This window comes from Saimiri boliviensis, chromosome X (genome assembly GCF_048565385.1).
Source record: "Saimiri boliviensis isolate mSaiBol1 chromosome X, mSaiBol1.pri, whole genome shotgun sequence".
NCBI classification, from domain to species: domain Eukaryota; kingdom Metazoa; phylum Chordata; class Mammalia; order Primates; family Cebidae; genus Saimiri; species Saimiri boliviensis.
The window spans coordinates 29760755-29780822 of NC_133470.1; the positions used below are offsets into that span (position 1 = coordinate 29760755).

Sequence of the window (20068 nt, forward strand, 5' to 3'; positions counted from 1 at the left end):
TAGACACAGAGAAATGGATGTTTAGTTTTGTAAATCATTTAAGCATTACAGTTTTAACTTGGAAGTTGCAGAAAGTTATATCTCGTTCATAGGGGAACCATGATCTTTAAAATAAATGGTACCTGCCCCTTCTTGCCTTTTTAGACAACCAGTGGCAAAAACGTTTCAGAGCTACAGGCTCTAATGAAAACACATCATTGAAATTAGGCTAAAGCAGGAGGTTTCTCACACTTGTTTCAAAGAAAGTGGTTCTCCCAGATCATTTCAGAGGGTGACATTTATCCTAAGAAGTCACTGTTGTAGTCTAATATGCAGTATAAAATATGAGCATTTTTATACTTGGCTAAGGGAGAGGAGTTAAGGATAAGCCATATTTTCACTCAGTCTTGGTGATTTTTAACTAAATAAGAAATGATACAAACTAAGTATTATAAAATAATTTCACACAAAAAAGACAAGATTATGAAAGGAACCATGAAATATCCTTAAAAGTTTGAGTTGATTTTCTTAAACAGAAACTTAAACAATAACCAATGGGGAAATTCCATTCATTGAAATTTACAATGTAAATATCCTTCCTGACACTGAAACCTCAAGCATATACTTCCACCATCTATTTATTTGGTTCTTTCATATTCATCATTTCTTTCCCATAAAGTGTATATAAACCGAGAAGTTCCTTCCAACATTCTAGATAAACAGAATTTGTTTCTTAAACACATTAAGTGCCTTTTCTAAAATGTCTGCAATCATGTAGCCAAGTTGAAGACTTCTCCATATTCAAGAGAAACTTCTCAAGTTTTTATGTAATCCTTCTAAATATAATGCATTTAAACAAAATAAAAAATACAGGAAAGGCAAAGTAGTTTCTTTGGCCTGCAGCATGTGATTTTATACCACATTTAAGATTTACACTGTTTAAAATTTCAAGACTCGTGGGCATAAATCATACCTATTTTCTTCCACTGAGAAATGTATGTATTCAACCTTTTATTACTAAATCATAAATAGTTCAACATATACAACAAAAGGTGGGCCACGTTGCCACCGTGGACCTAACTTTCCAATGACAGCTTTTTTATTATTCCCTCCCATATCTCCATATTTCAAGAATTATTTTTATTCAGATATAGAAATTTATATTGGATAATAATTTTGAAGCACAGTTTGACCTCAACTGTAAGATATAATTCTGGTTACTCACTACAAAGCTACTATCCCTACCTTCAATGATTAAGCTTTACATAGTCATTCTTTAACTATTTTTGACCATTCAATATATGTCACACATAGAATGTTAAGAATATAGATTTTAAAATAGACTGTTTCATTAAATTTCTTATGGATAAGTGAAATGTTAAATTTCCTTTACATTTTGGATATGTTTATGATCTCTATGATACATTACAAGAGCATATATATATATATATATATATATATATATATAATTGCATTATAGGTTTTGGGGTACATGTGAAGAACATGCAAGATTGTTGCATAGGTACACACATGGCAGTGTGGTTTTCTGCCTTCCGTCCCCTTGCCTGTATCTGTCATTTCTCCCCATGCTATCTCTTCCCACCTCCCCACCCCCCCCGTCCCTCCCCCATTTCCCCTCAACGGACCCCAGTGTGTAGTGCTCCCCTCCCTGTGTCCATGTGTTCTCATTGTTCAACACCCGCCTATGAGTGAGAATATGTGGTGTTTGATTTTCTGCTCTTGTGTCAGTTTGCTGAGAATGATGGTTTCCAGGTTCATCCATGTCCCTACAAAGGACGTGAACTCATCCTTTTTGATGGCTGCATAATATTCCATGGTGTATGTGTACCACATTTTCCCTATCCAGTCTATCATCGTTGGGCATTTGGGTTGGTTCCAGGTCTTTGCTATTGTAAACAGTGCTGCAATGAACATTCGTGTGCACATGTCCTTATAGAATGATTCCTATACACAAGTAACAGACTTAAAGAGAGCCAAATCAAGAATGAACTGCCATTCACAATTGCTACAAAGAGAATAAAATACCTAGGAATACAACTAACAAGGAACATAAAGGACCTCTTCAAGGAGAACTACAAGCCATTGCTCAGCAAAATAAGAGAGGACACAAACAGACGGAGAAACATTCCATGTTCATGGTTAGGAAGTATCAACATCGTGAAAATGGCCATACTGCCCAAAGTAATTTACAGATTCAACGCTATCCCCATCAAACTACCAATGACCTTCTTCACAGAACTGGAAAAAAACACCTTAAACTTCATATGGAACCAAAAGAGAGCCCGCATAGCCAAGTCAATTCTAAGCAAAAAGAACAAAGCAGGAGGCATCACACTACCGGACTTCAAACTATACTACAAGGCTACAGTAATCAAAACAGCATGGTACTGGTCCCAAAACAGAGAATTCTTTTTAATGGAGTCATGTTTTCATTTATTTATATACTGCCTCTTTGACAATAAAGAATTGAGGCAGTTAATACAAAGAATATCTTATAATCCTAAAAAATATGAAAATTTAATGGCATGAAAGACATTAAAACAAACATATCAAAATAGAAGTTTTGATACAGTTTGTCTGATTGAACATATTAATAAAATCCAAACTAAACATTTTGGAGAAGTAGCTCTTATAACAAAACTCAACAAAATTTCATATACAGCATATTATATACTAGAGAGCATTGCTTGAGAAAATGGACACTGTCATCAATACTTTCACAACTTAGAATAATATATATATACTTTCAGTATATTACCTAATTGGAATTTTTTTTTTTTTTTTTTTTTTGAGACAGAGTTTCGCTCTTGTTACACAGGCTGGCAGGCTGGAGTGCAGTGGCGCAATCTCGGCTCACCACAACCTCCACCTCCTGGATTCAAGCAATTCTCCTGCCTCAGCCTCCCGAGTAGCTGGGACTACAGGCATGTGCCACCATGCCCAGCTACTTTTTTTTTTTTTTTTTCTTAATAGAGACGAGGTTTCACCATGTTGACCAGGATGGTCTAGATCTCTTGACCTTGTGATCCACCCGCCTCAGCCTCCCAAAGTGCTGGAATTATAGGCGTGAGCCACTGCACCTGGCCCCTAATTTGAATTTTTATAAATATTATGTATCTTATCTGGCAATACAGAATATCACTTTAATGACAAAATCAACCCGTATAGTCACAACTTTTTAAGCTCACGTATACTAATTTCAAGGGGGGAAAAAAGCAATAGCTACAATAAAAATCTTAAAAAATACTTGAGTGACATTTATTGTAAGAAATATTTTTATATAATACTATTTGATAGTCATATAATTATTATCCCAGCAGATCTACATATATGAACATAATAGGCAACTGGTTATCTCAATTTTAACTTGAATATACAAGAAATAAATCCATACTACTTTCCCTTAAAGAAGTATACTAAGGAAGATGGAAAGAATAAACAACTCACCCTGTGAAATTATTTTAAATGAGAACATGCTGCAATTTAAGAGTAGTAATACTACCTTGCATCTGATTGTGAATTTAATGAATACCAGATGTTTGTATATTTGTGTATTCCGTAACAAATATTTTGAAAGAAGTACAACATTTACTATTAATGTAATTCACAGATAAAGTGGATCAAAGTTATGGAATCATCTGGCAAAGACCCTATAGTTGATAAGTTACAGAGTTAACAAGATCTACCTCTTCTGCAAACTTGATAATTAATCCATATCAAGTGCAGATATTTTACAAGCCTATTGTCTGGACTGACAATTTTGGGTAAGAAATATTCGTCTAACAAATCAAATTTGGAATTTGTACACTAGAATTTATGAATAAATGGAAGCAATTTATAGTCAAACATATTATATTCTGACATACTCCAACATGTACATTATACAGCTATTTAAGTTTCTGAATATTTAAAGGACACATACTAGTTTTAAAGAACATTTTAGAATCCTCTTTACCTAACATTATATGGCAGCATGGGAACAGTGTATTATCTTTCAGATCAGTGACATTTGGCAACCATTCAATCTAATTCAGTTGCAGTTTTCAATGATGGGATTAAGTGAGTATTTGAACGTAGCTGTCATCTGAACTTCTACCCTAGGCTTTTTATGTATTCACCTTGGATTTGTGATTTAATGTATACCATTGATCCTATTTACTTTGTGGTATATCTCACACTGTAGATTTAAAGTTACTTAGTAAAAATTTGCCACCTTGTAATAGACAATTGATGAGCTGGTACAATGAACATAATTATTAGATCTATAACTGTATCAGTTAATATTGTATCAAATCAATAAATTCTTGGTAATGTATCTAATGTATATTACAACACTATACCTTTTGTATGAATCTTTATAAAAGGCATTGAAATTTATAAAATATAAGCATGGAAATCTTAAGAGGGAGACGACGACACAAACTTAGAGAAAGGAAGAGAAATCATAATACATCTGGCTGGGGGACAGTTTAAAGCACCACAGACAATTAAATCTCTCTAAATTTGTAATTTTGGAGCTCCTTTAGCAGACAAAGCTAGTCATTAAACTAGACACAAAATGATTAAAAGTGCAAATATCTAATAGAAAATACTCATTGATTAGAATTTAGTTATATCCAAGGAAAATATATGAATAAACAAGTTTAAATTACCCATTAAATATTTTTGAGAAAGAGTTAAAGTAGTGTAGAACTGAATTCCAAATGCCTAATGAAAGGTATTTCTCACAAACAAAAGTGGGAAAGGGCAAAGAAATAACAGGATGGCTGTATAAGAGTTGTTTGCGCCTTAGCTGGGATTTGTTCTACCTCGAAAAACTTGTAAATAAAAAGCAGCTGTGGATTCATTTTTACCTACAGCTGATGTGGAGATAAGAATAAACACTTGGTAGTATAGTCCAGTATCTCAGGATTTTGTATTTTGTTTGCTTTTTAAAATCACGACCAACTATTACAAATGAGCTGTGCTCTCAGTAAATACTGTAATAAAGGTTATCATTCCACTTAGAAGTACTTTCTTCTCAGTAAGTGACTTTCCAAAATACATTATTGATAGCAGGGATAACTTCATGCTAAAACAGGCTTCGCAAAGACTGCAAATGAAAACACAAACGTGGTGTCTGAGCTCTACAGCCATAAGCTGTGAGTGGCATTCAAGTGAGGACAATAAGTTAAATGCCAGGACAGGGAAAGGAAAGGAAACTGAGGAACAGGGTTAAATTGGGGAGCTAGTTTTAGAACTATAGAATATTCTGGAACTAGTGATTTACGGCAGAGGGATAGGCTAAAATGAAGGAGACCTTAAAGAAGGAGACAAAATGATCTTGACCTAAGTATCCTGAAACTACCAAAAAGTATCATTTTGAAAAGACACTTCTAATATCCCTTTAGAAATGAGAGGGTAAACTTTTTGAATAATTTTTAAAACTAGTTTTTTTATAGGTTTATAGAATTAGGAGGCCGTTTATATTATTTTCTATTAGCAATTATCAATTTCTTGGTGTGTGGACAAACGTATCACTAGTTTTAAACTTTTTGTTGTTGGAGACACAGTCTTGCTCTCTTCCCCAGGCTGGAGTACAGTGGCGCTATCTCCATTCACTGCAACCTTCACCTTGTGGGTTTGAGCAATTCTCATGCCTTAGCCCCCTCAGTGGCTGGAATTACAGGCACCAGCCACCACCACACCCAGCTAATTTTTGTATTTTTATTAGAGGCAGGGCTTTGCCATGTTGGACAGGATGGTCTTGAATTCCTGACCACAGGTGATCTGCCCACCTCAGCCTCCCAAAATACTGGGATTACAGGCATGAGCCACCATGCCCAGCCTCAACTTCATTTTTTATAACATATATATGTATATATATGTATATATATATTTTTGTTTAGCACTCATTTTTGGTTTCTGTATCTTATATTTAATATTTTCCTTCCACTTTTAAACTGCATACATTTGTTTCTCTCCTTTTCCTGATCACATTCATATTAATCTATTTCATATAAGGAACTAGCTTTAAATTTTATCTAGTGTTTCTTCTATTTCTTTATCTTTAGTTCCTATTTTTCTTAGAGCATTTTGTTAACATTTTTAGCTGAAAGCTTGATTCAATTTATTTCATCTTTTTTTTTAAATGAAGATAAAATCAAAGGCAAAAAATAAATCAGCCTCTCAGTAGAATCTAAGCCATTTCTCATTGGTTTTCATATGGAATTCTTTTGCCTTCACGAATGTAGTTTTATACTATTGCTTTCTTATTTAACAAATCTTAAACTGAATCTGTATTATTAATTTCTGGTGTTATTGTCAACATCCATTTTTAAAGTTTGTGTATATTTAATGACATTTTCACTGTATTCAAATATATTATCCATTTATAATTTGTATAGGTGGCAAGAAAATATTTTAACATGTGAGTATTTTCCTATGCCTTTACTAAGTTTACGAAGAAGAGAAGGATCAGAAGTGACTCTTAGCGAGTCTTTCTTTTCTGGCTCTGGTTTTTGCCAGAAGTATAGAAGTAGTCAGTCCCCAAATTAGTTAGAAACCACTTCTACTCACTGTCATCAGATAGAAGTGGTATGGCCTCAAAGGGGAGTGGCTTCCTGGTGCATCCAAGACTGGGCCCTAGCCAACATTAGCATTCTCAGCATGCGGATTCTCAAGTCTTCATTTCACACAGAAGCATAACAAAGCTAGACACCTGGAACACTAATTATACCGTTTTCCACTTTTGCTTCCCTCACCCGCCAAGCTTTTTCACCTCTTCTTTGTATGCAATGACTGTATCACCTGGAATCTCTTAACCTCTGACTTCTGGTTAGACTAAAGTAAGGAGCAGTAATGGTAGGATATTGGAGGATTCAATTGAGAGGCTAAGGTATCACTTCTCTCAACTTCATCACCAGGCAAGGATTTGAAAGTATCTGCATTCTTCAGATACTTAGGGGTTCAGTTCACAGTTGTGTCCAGTGATCTTCTAAATGAAGGATTTTACCAAATTAATAGCCCTCTCCCCATTTTACTTCAGAGATAGTAAAAGTTAGTAACTAGTGCCAATCCTGCATTCACCATTCATTGTTTGTTCCTTGAATCCTGCCCACATTTCTTTTTTAGATGTCTATTTATTGATTCATTTAATTATTTTTTTTGAGATGGAGTTTTGCTCTTGGTGCCCAGGCTGGAGAGCAATAGTGTGATCACAGCTCACGGCAATCTCCACCTCCTGGGTTCAAGCAAATCCTCTGCCTCTCAGCCTCCCGAGTAACGGAGATTACAGGTGCCTGCCACCACACCCAGCTAACTTTTTGTATTCTTAGTAGAGATGGGGTTTCACCATGTTAGCCAGGCTGGTCTCAAACTCCTGACCTCAGGTGATCCACCCGCCTTGGCCTCCCAAATTACTGGGATTACAGGGGTGAGCCACTGTGCCTCGTCATGTGTACTTATTGATTCATTTAAAATACCAGTCTGTTACCTGTTAACATAAATGGCATGTTTTTTATGAAAAATGACTATTTTCCAAAATAAAATAAATTTAGAAGAATGTCATGGTTTTATATTTTGTGCAAAGTTCTGTGATGTCTGGATTAATAGATTCTCAAATCCGATTCTGTATTCCGTTTATTACATTATCAGACATGTATCATGTGTCCTCTGGCAAAACTCTGTTGTATATTGGTGAGAGTGAAAAAGTCCTGCCCACATTTCTATAAATATTCTCTTTACACTGTCTTCAACTTTTTATGTCATCTGTTCCATATCAGGACAGTTAATACGCTAGACTTCATAAGATACCTTAAAATTGTAGACTGAATACATCAGTAGAAACCTCAATGAACTAAAGATAAAAGTCTTCTGCCTTGCCTATGAAAGATACCACATAGATCTAGTGAGCTCTGGCCATTTCCACAGGCTTAGGAGAGAGCATTCCCATTAATGGCAGACCTACAATTTTCTGAACGTCTGGTTGAGAGCTCAGATTTGAATTTGGTTCATGTAACTGACATTTTTAAACTATCGCTTTTCTAGCACATGTAACTTTATAGGTGAACTTGTTGATAATGCACACCTATTTTCCAGAAAGATCTACTATGCTTCGGAGTGTCTAGATACAGAAAATCACTGTTAAATATACAGTTTGTTATTTGTACTCTCAACTCTTTGCTGTTAAATATATTGTAATCTTGACAGTGGTGAATTAATGGCTCTAAACAAAAATTTCCATCAATTTTTCTTTGTGGATTTAGCAGCATTTCTACTATGCAATATGTTTCAATATTCATTTTCTTGGATAAAATGGCACTCTTTAAGTTTGTTACTATTCTATCACTGATTTTTAAAATAGCCTGATTTATGACCCATTTAATTTATATAATTCTTAGTCATTATCTGATTTAGGCCTCACTCCAAATGCCAGCCATGGCTCACCATGCTTTCTTCTTCCCATCTCCGTCCCACTACCTCTGCTCCCCTTCTGCGATGTTTCTTTTAACTCTACACTCCGTCTACTGTACCTGCTGGGTTCTCATTCCAAATGCTTTTTGGCCTCAAGATCTTTATCACTCTGCCTGAACCATCTTCCTATAGCTAATTCCATAGCTCACTCCTTTTTTCCAGGTCTCTGCTCATAGAGAAACTGAACCGAAAGGTCTTCTAAGACCTGTTACTCTATTTATCCCTTTTTAATTCACTTAACTGTCACTAAGTACGTATGTTTTATGTTGCCTACCATGTGGCTGTAATCTCTATGACAGGAAGGGTTGTATCTGCTCTAATATCAATCAATCATCTTACATACTTTATGCTGAGAATTTGATTTTTAAAAGGAAACTTGACATAGTCCTATTATTCAACATGATTTATTTATATCCTGCACAAGACAGAACACACCCAAGATCAACTTCCAAAAAAAAAAAAAAAACTGCACTTGAGCATTTTAATTGTTTATTCTTCCTGATGATAATCAAATTAAAGTTGTACTAACGGATGTTTTCCATTTTTTTGTATGTTTTTTTAATTACAAAATAATGGAGAAGTATTAAAGGATAATCCATTTACTTTTTTGAGATGGAGTCTCACTCTGTTGCTGGCTGGAGTGTAGTGGCACAATCTCGGCTCACCACAATCTCTGCCTCCCGGGTTCAAACAATTCTCCTTCCCAGCTTCCTGAGTAGCTGGGACTATAGGCACCCACAAACATGCCCAGCTAATTTTTCTGTTTTAGTAGAGATGGGATTTCACTATGTTTTCCAGGATGGTCTCGATCTCTTGACCTTGTTATCTACCTGCCTCAGCCTTCCAAAGTACTGGGATTACAGGGGTGAGCCACCGTACCCAGCCTGAATTTACTTTTGAAAATCCATGTAATTAATATCTTTTGGTCAGGGGTTAAGGAAAAGATTATTTGGTTCCGAGTTTGGTTTCTGCATGAGAATGAATGTCTTGAGGTATTGTCCTCTGCGTTGGAGACCAGGGTCTTAAGCAGTTCCCCATTTAAGCCCTGCCTCAAATGAAAGCATTGTTAACACATGCTTTTGAACAACTCCTTCTCAAATTTAAACCATTATTTTGGGGACTTTACCTGCTAAAACATTAGGAGGTTCTCTGTTTTCCATGAGAAATGTGGCCTTTCCAGAAGAGATTCATATACAGCATTAATTAAATTTTGTATTCACTAATATTCATTAATGATTTCATTAAACATGAGGTCTATGATCAGATTTATTTATATATATATGTCCAGTACTGGAGGTTGGGAGTACTGGAGGTTGTAAATTCAGGTTTACTTTTCCCTTATAAGTTCCTCTTTTAATTGAGGTATAATATGCATATAGAAAAGTATACCTAAGTATACAGCTTGATGAATTTTCTTATAGTAAATACAAACATGTAACAGCTATCAGGTCAAAATGTGAAACATTAAGCACCTCAGAAGATTCCTTTATGCATTTTACTGACAAATTCTTTCCAAATTTAACCAAACTCTTAAATTTTAAACCCACAGAAACATTTTGCCTGTTTTTGAAACTTAACTGAAAGAAACCATAGCAGGTATATTTTGTCTTATTTCACTCAAATATCTTTTAGTAAATTCTTTCAACTTGTGTGTTATTTGTAGCTATCATTTGGTCATTTTCACTGTTTTGTAATATTCTATCATGAGAATATATCATAGTCATTGCCAGTTTTGGCTATTACCAATAAAGCTGCTATGAACATTCTCATACACACCTATTTTAGGCAAACATGGAAACGTATTTCTGTAACTTGTGTCTACAACAGAATTGCTGGGTGGTAAGAAATAGGTATTTCCACATTTATCAGGTTATGCCAAACTGTTTAATAGCTGTCTGAATCATATTTCCACCAGTTAGTTGTGAGATTTCCAGTTGATCCATGTCCTCATCAACACTTGGCATTAGTAGTCTCTATCAGTCATTTTGGTAATTTTGTATTGGTATCTCATTGCACATTTTTTCCCAGTTACTACTAAGTTTAAATATTTTTAAAATATTATTCTTTAATTTGTCAACACCCTTTTTGTGTTCCCGTTTATTATCTCAGTCTATAAAACTTAAAATTCGATATAGTAAAATCCATTTGTTGCACAGAACACTGCTGTAAGAAACAGTTTGCTGGGCATGGTGGCTCACACCTGTAATCCAAGCATTTTGGAAGGCTGATGCAGGCAGATCACCTGAGGTCAGGAGTTCCAGACCAGCCAGGCCAACATGGTGAAACCGTGTCTATACCAAAAATACAAAAATCAGCTGGGCATGGTGGCATGTACCTATCATCCCAAGCTATTAGGAAGCCTGTTTTTAGACAAGACTGGGATGTTCCATATTGTAAGTGTGTCAATTATTTCCTATGTATTTAACTAAATGTTAATCATACTTCAAATGAATGTGCATGGAAATTGAAAAGATTACAAAACAAATACAAAAATAGAAAGGGCCAATAATAACTAATGAAATCCTTAAGAATTAAGTGGGAGAACTTAGCTCACCAGATACTAGGATGTATTATAAAACTATATTATTCCGTATGACATGGTATTTGTGTGTACGTAGAGAAACAGAACAATGGAAACAAATTGAACTGTAAAAATACTCACACATGTACTGATAGAATTATCTGAAACACCTAGTCTTGTGAAGCAAAGGGGAAGCAACATTATTTTTACTAAATGGTGTTTTGTCAATTAGATTTCAAATGAAATAAAAACTGAGCCTTAAACCATTCCTCACACCATATTCAATAATCAATTTCAGAAAAAAAACGCAGATCTAAAATCAAATGGTAAAACAATAATGGTTCTATAGATAATAACCTAATGTAGTATCATAATGACTTTGGGTAGGTAAATATTTCTTCAATAGGAAATAAAATTATAATGTAAAAGTTTTAAAGAATGAACTATATCCAAGTGAAAAACTTGTTTTTATTAATATTTAGCATTGAATGAGCAAAAAGGTAATCCATAGAGAAGGAAAACACATTTGCAACTCATAAAACAAAGGGTTTACATCCAGAATATAGCAGTAACTCATAATTTAGATAAAGTCCGAGTTAATTTTTCTCTTTCTGAAACACACTTTGGATTTAGATGTCAAATATTTGCCTATCCCAAAGTCATATACATTTCCTCCCCTGGTTATCTGTTTTATTGCCAGGATTTTTCTGGTTGCCTTGGAGTAGGCAGATAGCTCAAAATGAGCAGGCAAGGGAACCCCCTGGGAAAAGAAGTCATGGAGAGGTTGTCCGAGAGTCTGTGCTGCCTGCTGGCAGTCAGCAAAATAGACCATGACTACACTGGCCACGCTGATTATGTGTGGCCTTGTGGTTGGGCTCCTCTAGTCCCAAAGGGGATTTAGCAGGCCTTCGCCAGAGACAACCACTCTACAGACTTTCCCCGCAGACAAGCATGCACACGCTCCTCCAAAAACTGGCCCTCAAGTATTCTTTTGCTCATTATAATAGTAAACACACACATATACCTATCCCTGGGTGGAGATTGTAGATGCGAATGGGACATGGTATGTGTACTTGCATGTACAACCAAAGAGCATGTGTGCCCCAAAATGCTCCCAAAACATGCTTGCAAGTAACACCCCCACACCTACCCTTTCATGATTTATCATCTAAGATTCTCAAAGTTCCCCAGCACTAGCTGCTGGCTGGCTCATTGTTCCGTTGTGTTCATATGCACTCAATGTTTAGCTACCACATATAATTGAGAATACTTGGTATTTGGTTTTCTGTTTCTGTGTTAGTTCACTTGGGATAATGACTTCCAACTTCATCCATGTTGCTGCAAAAGACATGATTTAATTCTTGTCTATGGCTGCATATCATTGTATTCCATGCTATATATGTACCACATCCTTTATCTTCCTCCTTCTTTGAGAGGGAATCTCACTCTGTCACCCAGAACTGGAGTGCAGTGGTGCAATCTCGGCTCACTGTAACCTCCATCTCCTGGGTTCAACTGGTTCTCCTACCTCAGCCTCCAGAGTAGCTGGGATTACAGGCATGTACCACTACACCCAGCTTATTTTCATATTTTTAGTAGAGAGGGGATTTTGTCATGGTGGCCAGACTGCTCTCAAACTCCTGACCTCAGATGGTCTGCCCACCTCGGCCTCCCACAGTGCTGGGATTACAGGTGTGAGCCACTACCCCTAGCCTGTGCCACATTTTCCTTTTCCAGGATTGACTTTTATAAGAGATTCAAAAGTTTATTTTTTTAATGACATTTTCTTGGAGGCAACAGTCCGGCTACATCAAATAAATTAAATATAATAATTCTATGTTCTGTTCTTTTCTTCGCTGTTACATTTTGAAATGGAATATGTTATTCTGATACTAGAGATATTCTTTGTGTAACTTTGATATTTTTAACAATTTTAATAATGTGGATGACACTGATATTTCCAAAGTCTATCAAACTAATGAGAAAAAACAGCTCCTAGGTTATTTTATTCTGCCTGCAAAGTAAAAAATCGGTAGTTAATTTCTTCAAAGGCAGTCAAACATCTCTGTAAAATAACTTTCATAGGTTAAAGGCGACAATGACCCTGAATTCATAAAATCAGCCAATTAATTGCTGCACAGTTTCCTTTTCCATATCCTGTGTAATGTCATCTCCCTGCCAGATAAGTGGAGCAACATTTGGTGGAGTACATGTTATTATTAATCTGTCCCTGCTTATGATTATTTTATAAGTAAATAATCAATGTACTTGAATTTATCTTTGAAAGAAAGGGGTGATGGAATTAGGAAGCTACTACAAGTGCCTGGTAAATGCATTAGTCGATGACAAACAATTTAGGATGTTAAGAAAGGAGGACTGTCTCCAATGCCGTGATAGAGGGGAGGAATCACCAAGTTATTCAGAGATTGGACCTCCTCTCACCTGCCTACTTGGTTTAGCTGTGATTGTTGACTTTTTTTTTTTTTTTTTTTTTTTTTTTTTGAGACAGAGTCTCGCTCTGTCACCAGGCTGGAGTGCAGTGGCACAATCTCAGCTCACTGCAACCTCCGCCTCCTGGGTTCCAGCGATTCTCCTGCCTCAGTCTCTCGAGCAGCTGGGATTACAGGTGCGCGCCACCATGCCCAGCTAATTTTTGTATCTTTAGTAGAGATGGGGTTTCACCATGTTGGCCAGGACGGTCTACCTCTTGACCTCATGATCCGCCCACCTTGGCCTCCCAAATAGCTGAGATTACAGGCGTGAGCCGCCCCGCCCAGCCAATTGTTTACTTCTTCTAATACAAGACGTGTATTTTAGTCTAGTTAAATCTAAACCAAATGTAATAGAAAATAAATCTGCCACTCTTATCCAGAGTAAAAATAGTGATGTTTCTGCGTAATGTATATGCTTAGAGGTAGTGTTAGTGTTGGCTTAATTTAAACAAATGCCAGCATGAGATCTGAACACATTTAGCACATATAAAATTTTTGGTATAGTAAAATCCATTTGTTGCACAGAACACTGCTATAAGAAACTGAGGTCACCGGGCGTGGTGGCTCACACCTGTAATCCCAGAACTTTGAGTGGCTGAGGCAGGCAGATCACCTGAGGTCAGGAGTTCCAGACCAGCTGGGCCAACACGGTGAAACCTGTCTCTACTAAAAATACAACAATTAGCTGGGCATGGTAGTATGTACTTCTAATGCCAGCTACTAGGAAGGCTGAGGCAGGAGAATTGCTTGAACCTGGGGGGTGGAGGTTGCAGTGAGCCAATATCACGCCACCGGCACCCCAGCCTGGGAGGCAGACAGAGATTCCATCTCATTAAATAAAGAAGTCGAGTTGACTGCAGGACTCTGTCCCCCAAGCACAGCTGCATGAAGTAGAATCTGAAAACAACAGGGAGTAGCCTATCAGATCTGGTCCGTGCCTTTCCCTTTCCTCTGTGGCAGCATGCATTTACTTACTGAATCATATTAGCTACAGACAGGCGTATGTGAATTACAACATGTGCTCTCCATATGAACTGGTCTGATTTACAAGAGAATGTGAGACACTTTCTCTGCATTTGAGGCCAAAGCCCTCACTCAAACATGAAGCATGCTGTCTCACAGCATCCAGACCTTGTCCAGGGCACTACTTACATTATTGTTCTGCAGAACCCGCAGTGCCTTGTTGACATTGTTCAGGGCATGAACTCTTGTGGATCCTTTTTCTTTTGGCTGAAAACAAAATGAAAGAGTGATCACTGACCAGCAGAGAGACCAACAATCTACCAGAAATGAAACAATCTATCAATTTCACTGTTAACTTTGAGTATTTTAAATGAACATCCACTGTGGGGCATTAATATAATGAATCTAAATACTTTGGGTGAATTGTCCTTGGCCTGGTACATTTTTTAGCATAAACGAACCACTAAGAATGGCAACACTTTTTTCTTTACAAAGGCTCTTCTGGGATGATTGTTCCTTCATTCTATAGCTCAGTTGGGGATTATTTCATGACCACCAATGAGAGAAATATGAGCAAGTATAAAATCATTCGCTAGTAAGACAGAAAAGCAAGCTAATTCCCAAACTTTTTAGGAAAATTTAAAGAAAATCTGACTCTAGCAAAACAACATAATGCCAAATGGGGTTAAATGAATGCTCTTCTGTGAAAAGATTACCTTAATTGCCTTTGTCACTGAAGCTGAAAACCTCAATCACCTTTGGTTCCCCATTTTAATCTCAATCTGAAAATTCGTATCTTGTCCTGTAATTTTTTAACTCATATCTGCATAGTTCACTGCAATATACAAATTAACTCATTTATTCAGTTGTAGAGTTTTAGAAATTCTACCATGACGATGCCGGTTATATTTACTTCTTTTATTTTCATTTCCTTTGCCTTACTACATTGCCCTTATTAGCTACTGCCCAGAAAACATAACTTCCTTCCCTTCTCTACTCACTCACCGTTTCTTTATTTATTCATCCTGCATGTCTTCAACACTGACCTTCCCGAAGTAACCCCACTGGCAATGCAAACCACTTGCAAAGTTCTCATCTCAACGGTTAGGTGACTACAGTCAACAGTTAAGGGCAAGAACTACAAAGCTGACTACCTGGGTTCAATTTTCATCTCTGCCATTTCTGTGCTGTGTGACCTGGGTAAAAAATTTTAATCTCCCTGTACACCAGTTTTCTCATCTGTTAAAAATGGACTTAATAAAAATATTAGCCACAGACATACACAAATGACAACATGTGCTCTCAGAAAGAACCGCTCTGATTTACATGAGAATTGGAGATAGTTTCTCTGCATTTGGGATTAAAGCCCTTACTCAAACATGGAGTATGCTATCTCACAGCATCCAGACCTTATCCAGGGAACTACTTACATTATTGTTCACATAGCCGAAACTACTTTACATATGGTTTCTGGGAGAATTCAATGTGTTCATATTCATAAAGCACTTAGATTGGTACTTGTCACATAGTTGGTACAACATAATTATTGACTTCATAGTATGTGCCAAATACTTTCAATGCACTACCTTTAATCCCCACCTTAGTGTAGAGAAGTGAACCTCAAGTTGAAAGGTCTAATATATTGACTGCCATGTAACTAATAATTCATGGAGCCAGGATGCAAACTTTTTTCTGTGTCTGTACAACTCTAGTCTTGCAAAACTTATTTCCTTCTTCTCCACCTTGTGCATGTACCAAACGAATAATCTGTATTTCTATTTTTACATTTTATGCCTATACTTTCCAGCAATGCTCCCATCTTTCTCGAGCAGTTCCTCACCCTGAAACTCCTTATCATTTGCATTGCCTGCTTAACAACCCAAATTAAGCTAAAGCCATCTTACTCTCCCAAAGTGACTTGCTAGATATTCTTTATAACACGGCATTGACATCCGATTCCTTTGACTTCACAAAACATTAAGGCTAACTTGATGAACCAGAATCTCCCTTTTCATCTCCTAGAAAATTTTTCTCCAAGAACATCAGAATGATATACATTTACATTCTGATATTTTTCCCAGTTTCCACCAAAAAGAGGAAGAAAACAAGGCTGTAGAAAGACTTTAAATGAAAAAAAAAATTAAAAAGCAGCAGCTAAACATGGTGGCTTCCACCTGTAATCCCAGCACTTTGGGAGGCTGAGACAGGTGTATCACTTGAGGTCAGGAGTTTGACACCAGCCTGACCAACATGGTAAAACCCCGCCTCTAGTAAAAATGTGAAATTTATCCAGGCATGTTGGATCATGCCTGCAGTCCCAGCTACTCGGGAGGCCAAGTAAGGACAATTGCTTGAACCCAGGAGGCAGAGGTTGCAGTGAGCCGAGATCATGCCACTGCACTCCAGCCTGGGTGACAGAATAAGACTCTGTCCAAAAAAAAAAAAAAAAAAAAAGAAAAGAAAAGAAAAAAAAAGGAAGCAAGATAAAAGCAGCAAATAACCAGGCTTCTTGTGTATCTACAGATTCATGGCATACAAGTTTAATGGTAAATTTAGGACTTTAAAGTTTTGAAAATAATTATTCAAATCACTCCTTTGCCTAATAGTTAGAAAAAAGTCGTATGTTTCCTTTTAGTCAGTTGTAGAATTATAGTCATAAGATTTAGCAATTTTCCTTTGTATCATACTCAGACATTAAATGTACACATATGTGTGTATGTATTAGAACCAAAGATATTCTTCTCTTTTGAAAAGCTGCAGTTTCTTATCCTAAAGTGGGAGCCTAAAATCTGCCCCTATTACAGTCTCCTCAGGGAGTATTTCTTATTTTGCTATTGTAAGGCAAGTACCTTCCTTTTAACCCTGGGGATGTCCTGAGCCAATAATCTAAATGCAGATGCTTCCGAGTAGAATACTAAAATTTCTGTTAAATAGTATACACGACTCCCATTAGGAGAAGATATATCTGCAGAAACTATTAGAATTCAAGACTAAGCATAGAGAATTGGAGTTCTGGGATTGGGAACATTCATTAGAGAGGCGATTCTGCTTTATGGAAAAGGTGAAATCATCAGACCAGGGCTGACAGACCAGTGATTAGGACAAACAATGGATTACGGATTCCTTTAGCAGCAGTATCGGAAATTATGTCATCTATACTGGCAAGTGTGAATATTTGGTGATTTTTCCCTACCACTAGCTTACCCCATAATGGCCAATCCCACGGATATTTTGTTATTTTTTCTTTAGTGCTATTACTAATTAGATTCATTTTGTCTTAGCATCTATGTATATATGTGTATATAAATGAAAAACTCAAGTGGTTTTTAATTTTTTAATTTTGCTGAAATTAGTGATTGTTTCTTCGTGTCAGATGGGCAATGTGCCAACATTATAAGTTTTGAGGGAAGCCTATCTTGCATGAGTATAAATACTCATCATGCTTATGAATTACAAAAGGATATGAAATTCATTATTTTAAACATCGCTTTGGGTGATAGACAGGTTGCCTCAGTCAAGAAAATGACCAGAGACAGGGTATAGTGGCTCACACCTGTAATCCCAGCACTGTGGCAGGCCGAGGCGGGAGAATCACGAGGTCAAGAGATGGAAACCATCCTGGCCAATATGGTGAAACGCTGTCTCTACTAAAAAAAATACAATTAGCTGGGCATGATGGTGTGCACCTGTAGTCCCAGCTACTCGGGAGGCTGAGGCAGGAGAATTGCTTAAACCTGGGAGGCGGAGGTTGCAGTGAGCCAAGACTGTGCCACTGCACTGCAGCCTGGTGCCTGGTGACAGAGAGAGACTGTCTCAAAAAAAAAAGGAAAAAAAAAAAAAAAAAAAAAGAAAGAAAGAAAAGAAAATACAATGAACAAAGACAATTGCAGCACAAGAGAAGTGATTATGCAGACACCCGGAAGTGAAGAGACCAAAAGCCTTGTACAGAGGGCCAAGACAGGTTAAGGAAGCCACAATCTTTCAAATATTTTTTTTCATGTACATTTCAAAGTCACTGGAATATCTGTATTTGGTAACTGAAAATAGGACTTACCCCAGAATACAGAAGTAACAAGATACATAGGGACACACTGATATATATATATATATGTGTGTGTGTATTTAGATATATGCATATATCTATATTCACACAGATACATATATACACATACACACACGTATACATATATACGTATAGGTGTACATGTACACACACACACGTACACACGTGTATACATACATAACTTGTTCATAGAGTTATAGGAGATGAATGATTAAATATAAATATATCTCTAACCGGTAAAAAGACTAAGGTTACATGATGACCTTAAATTGTCTCAAAGAAAACAGTTCAGCTATAAGGCAAGAGCACTGATTTTTTTCCCTTGACTAAAGTTATTTCACTACGTCAAGTTGCCCTGATATCAGTACAAGTTCAGACTTCTTGAAAGCCTATCAGTTTTATTTTAATATACAAACTAAATATATAAGCTTTAGTTTAATATTAATCTCACATACCTGAAGATATAAAATCAAAGTATAAGTTATATCTCTTCTCTACAGGACCTCAGAATTTCAGGAGAGATGTCAGTCAAATATACACTAAAAACAGTGAAGACAAAAATGGGCATTTCGTAGAATTTAAGAGGGAAAAATTAGCAAAGATCATTTGGGAAAGAATTTACTGAGGAGAAATCAAGGTTTCTGGGAGACTGTTGGGGCAGACAGAAGTACAGAACGAAATACAGGTAAGTAAAATGATAGAGGCAAAAAATCAGATAATCTGGAAGTACATAATGAGGAAAAAATGGCTTAGCTAAGAGTTATAGGAGGCAGGTTGGGGGAGATATTTTTCTTTAACTTTGACTTTGAAAGACAACTCAAGTTTGTATAACACGATAAAATCTGTGTGTCAGTATTCATGTGCTGGGGAGTTGTAATGAAAGGCAAAGAGAAGAGGTTAAGGTAATAATTTAGCAGAATTTATTTGATAGGTAGGAACAGCATGATTGTAGACTGGGGGCTTAAGGTCTATTTTTTAGAATAATAGCAATCTAAAATAAGATTATTTTAGTCAGGGAATTTCAATTTGAGTTCTTCTCCCCATAAGACCTTGATCAACATGAAATTATCTGTAATCATGTGTAACAATCATCTCTGTCTCACAGGAATGTCGTGAAGCTAGACCAAATAATACTTCAAGAGTAAGTTACATTCTCATCACATATGCTATTACATATTACACTAAAAAGCCTATATTTTATTATGGTATTCCACATTTTTGATTTATAAACTAATACAGGCTCATTGTAAAGTAACTTCAAAATACACAAAAGTACAAAGATAATTTTTAAAGTCATTATGTATAAAAGCCTTCATTAAGACATTTGATAAGAAACCAGTTAGTAAAACTGAGTAATATCCATTGATATCAATTATAGTAAAACTGAGTAATATCTATTGATATCAATTATATGACTGAAATTTGCCTTGTTTTTCTGTAGACTATGCCAAATGAAAATCATATGAGGTTGCTTTACTCAGAAATATGTATTGCTAGTTAAATCGGTACTCAGTAAATTAGGTAATTTTACTAGATCTCATAAAGCTATGTTCATTTCTGGTCTAAAATTCTACT

At 36.3% G+C, this 20068-nt stretch overlaps 1 protein-coding gene and 1 pseudogene across 10 annotated transcripts in view; both read right to left on the reverse strand.

The window, feature by feature from the left end:
* DMD (dystrophin) overlaps positions 1–20068 on the reverse strand; it is a 2654855-nt gene that overhangs the window by 1755787 nt on the left and 879000 nt on the right. For all 10 annotated transcript variants that reach the window (XM_074391460.1, XM_074391461.1, XM_074391462.1 and 7 more), the window contains exon 4: positions 14620–14697. In XM_074391460.1, coding sequence (XP_074247561.1) covers positions 14620–14697 — 78 coding nt within the window. The remainder of the gene's footprint in view (positions 1–14619; positions 14698–20068) is intronic.
* On the reverse strand, positions 17798–17892 carry LOC120366711 (small nucleolar RNA U13; annotated as a pseudogene).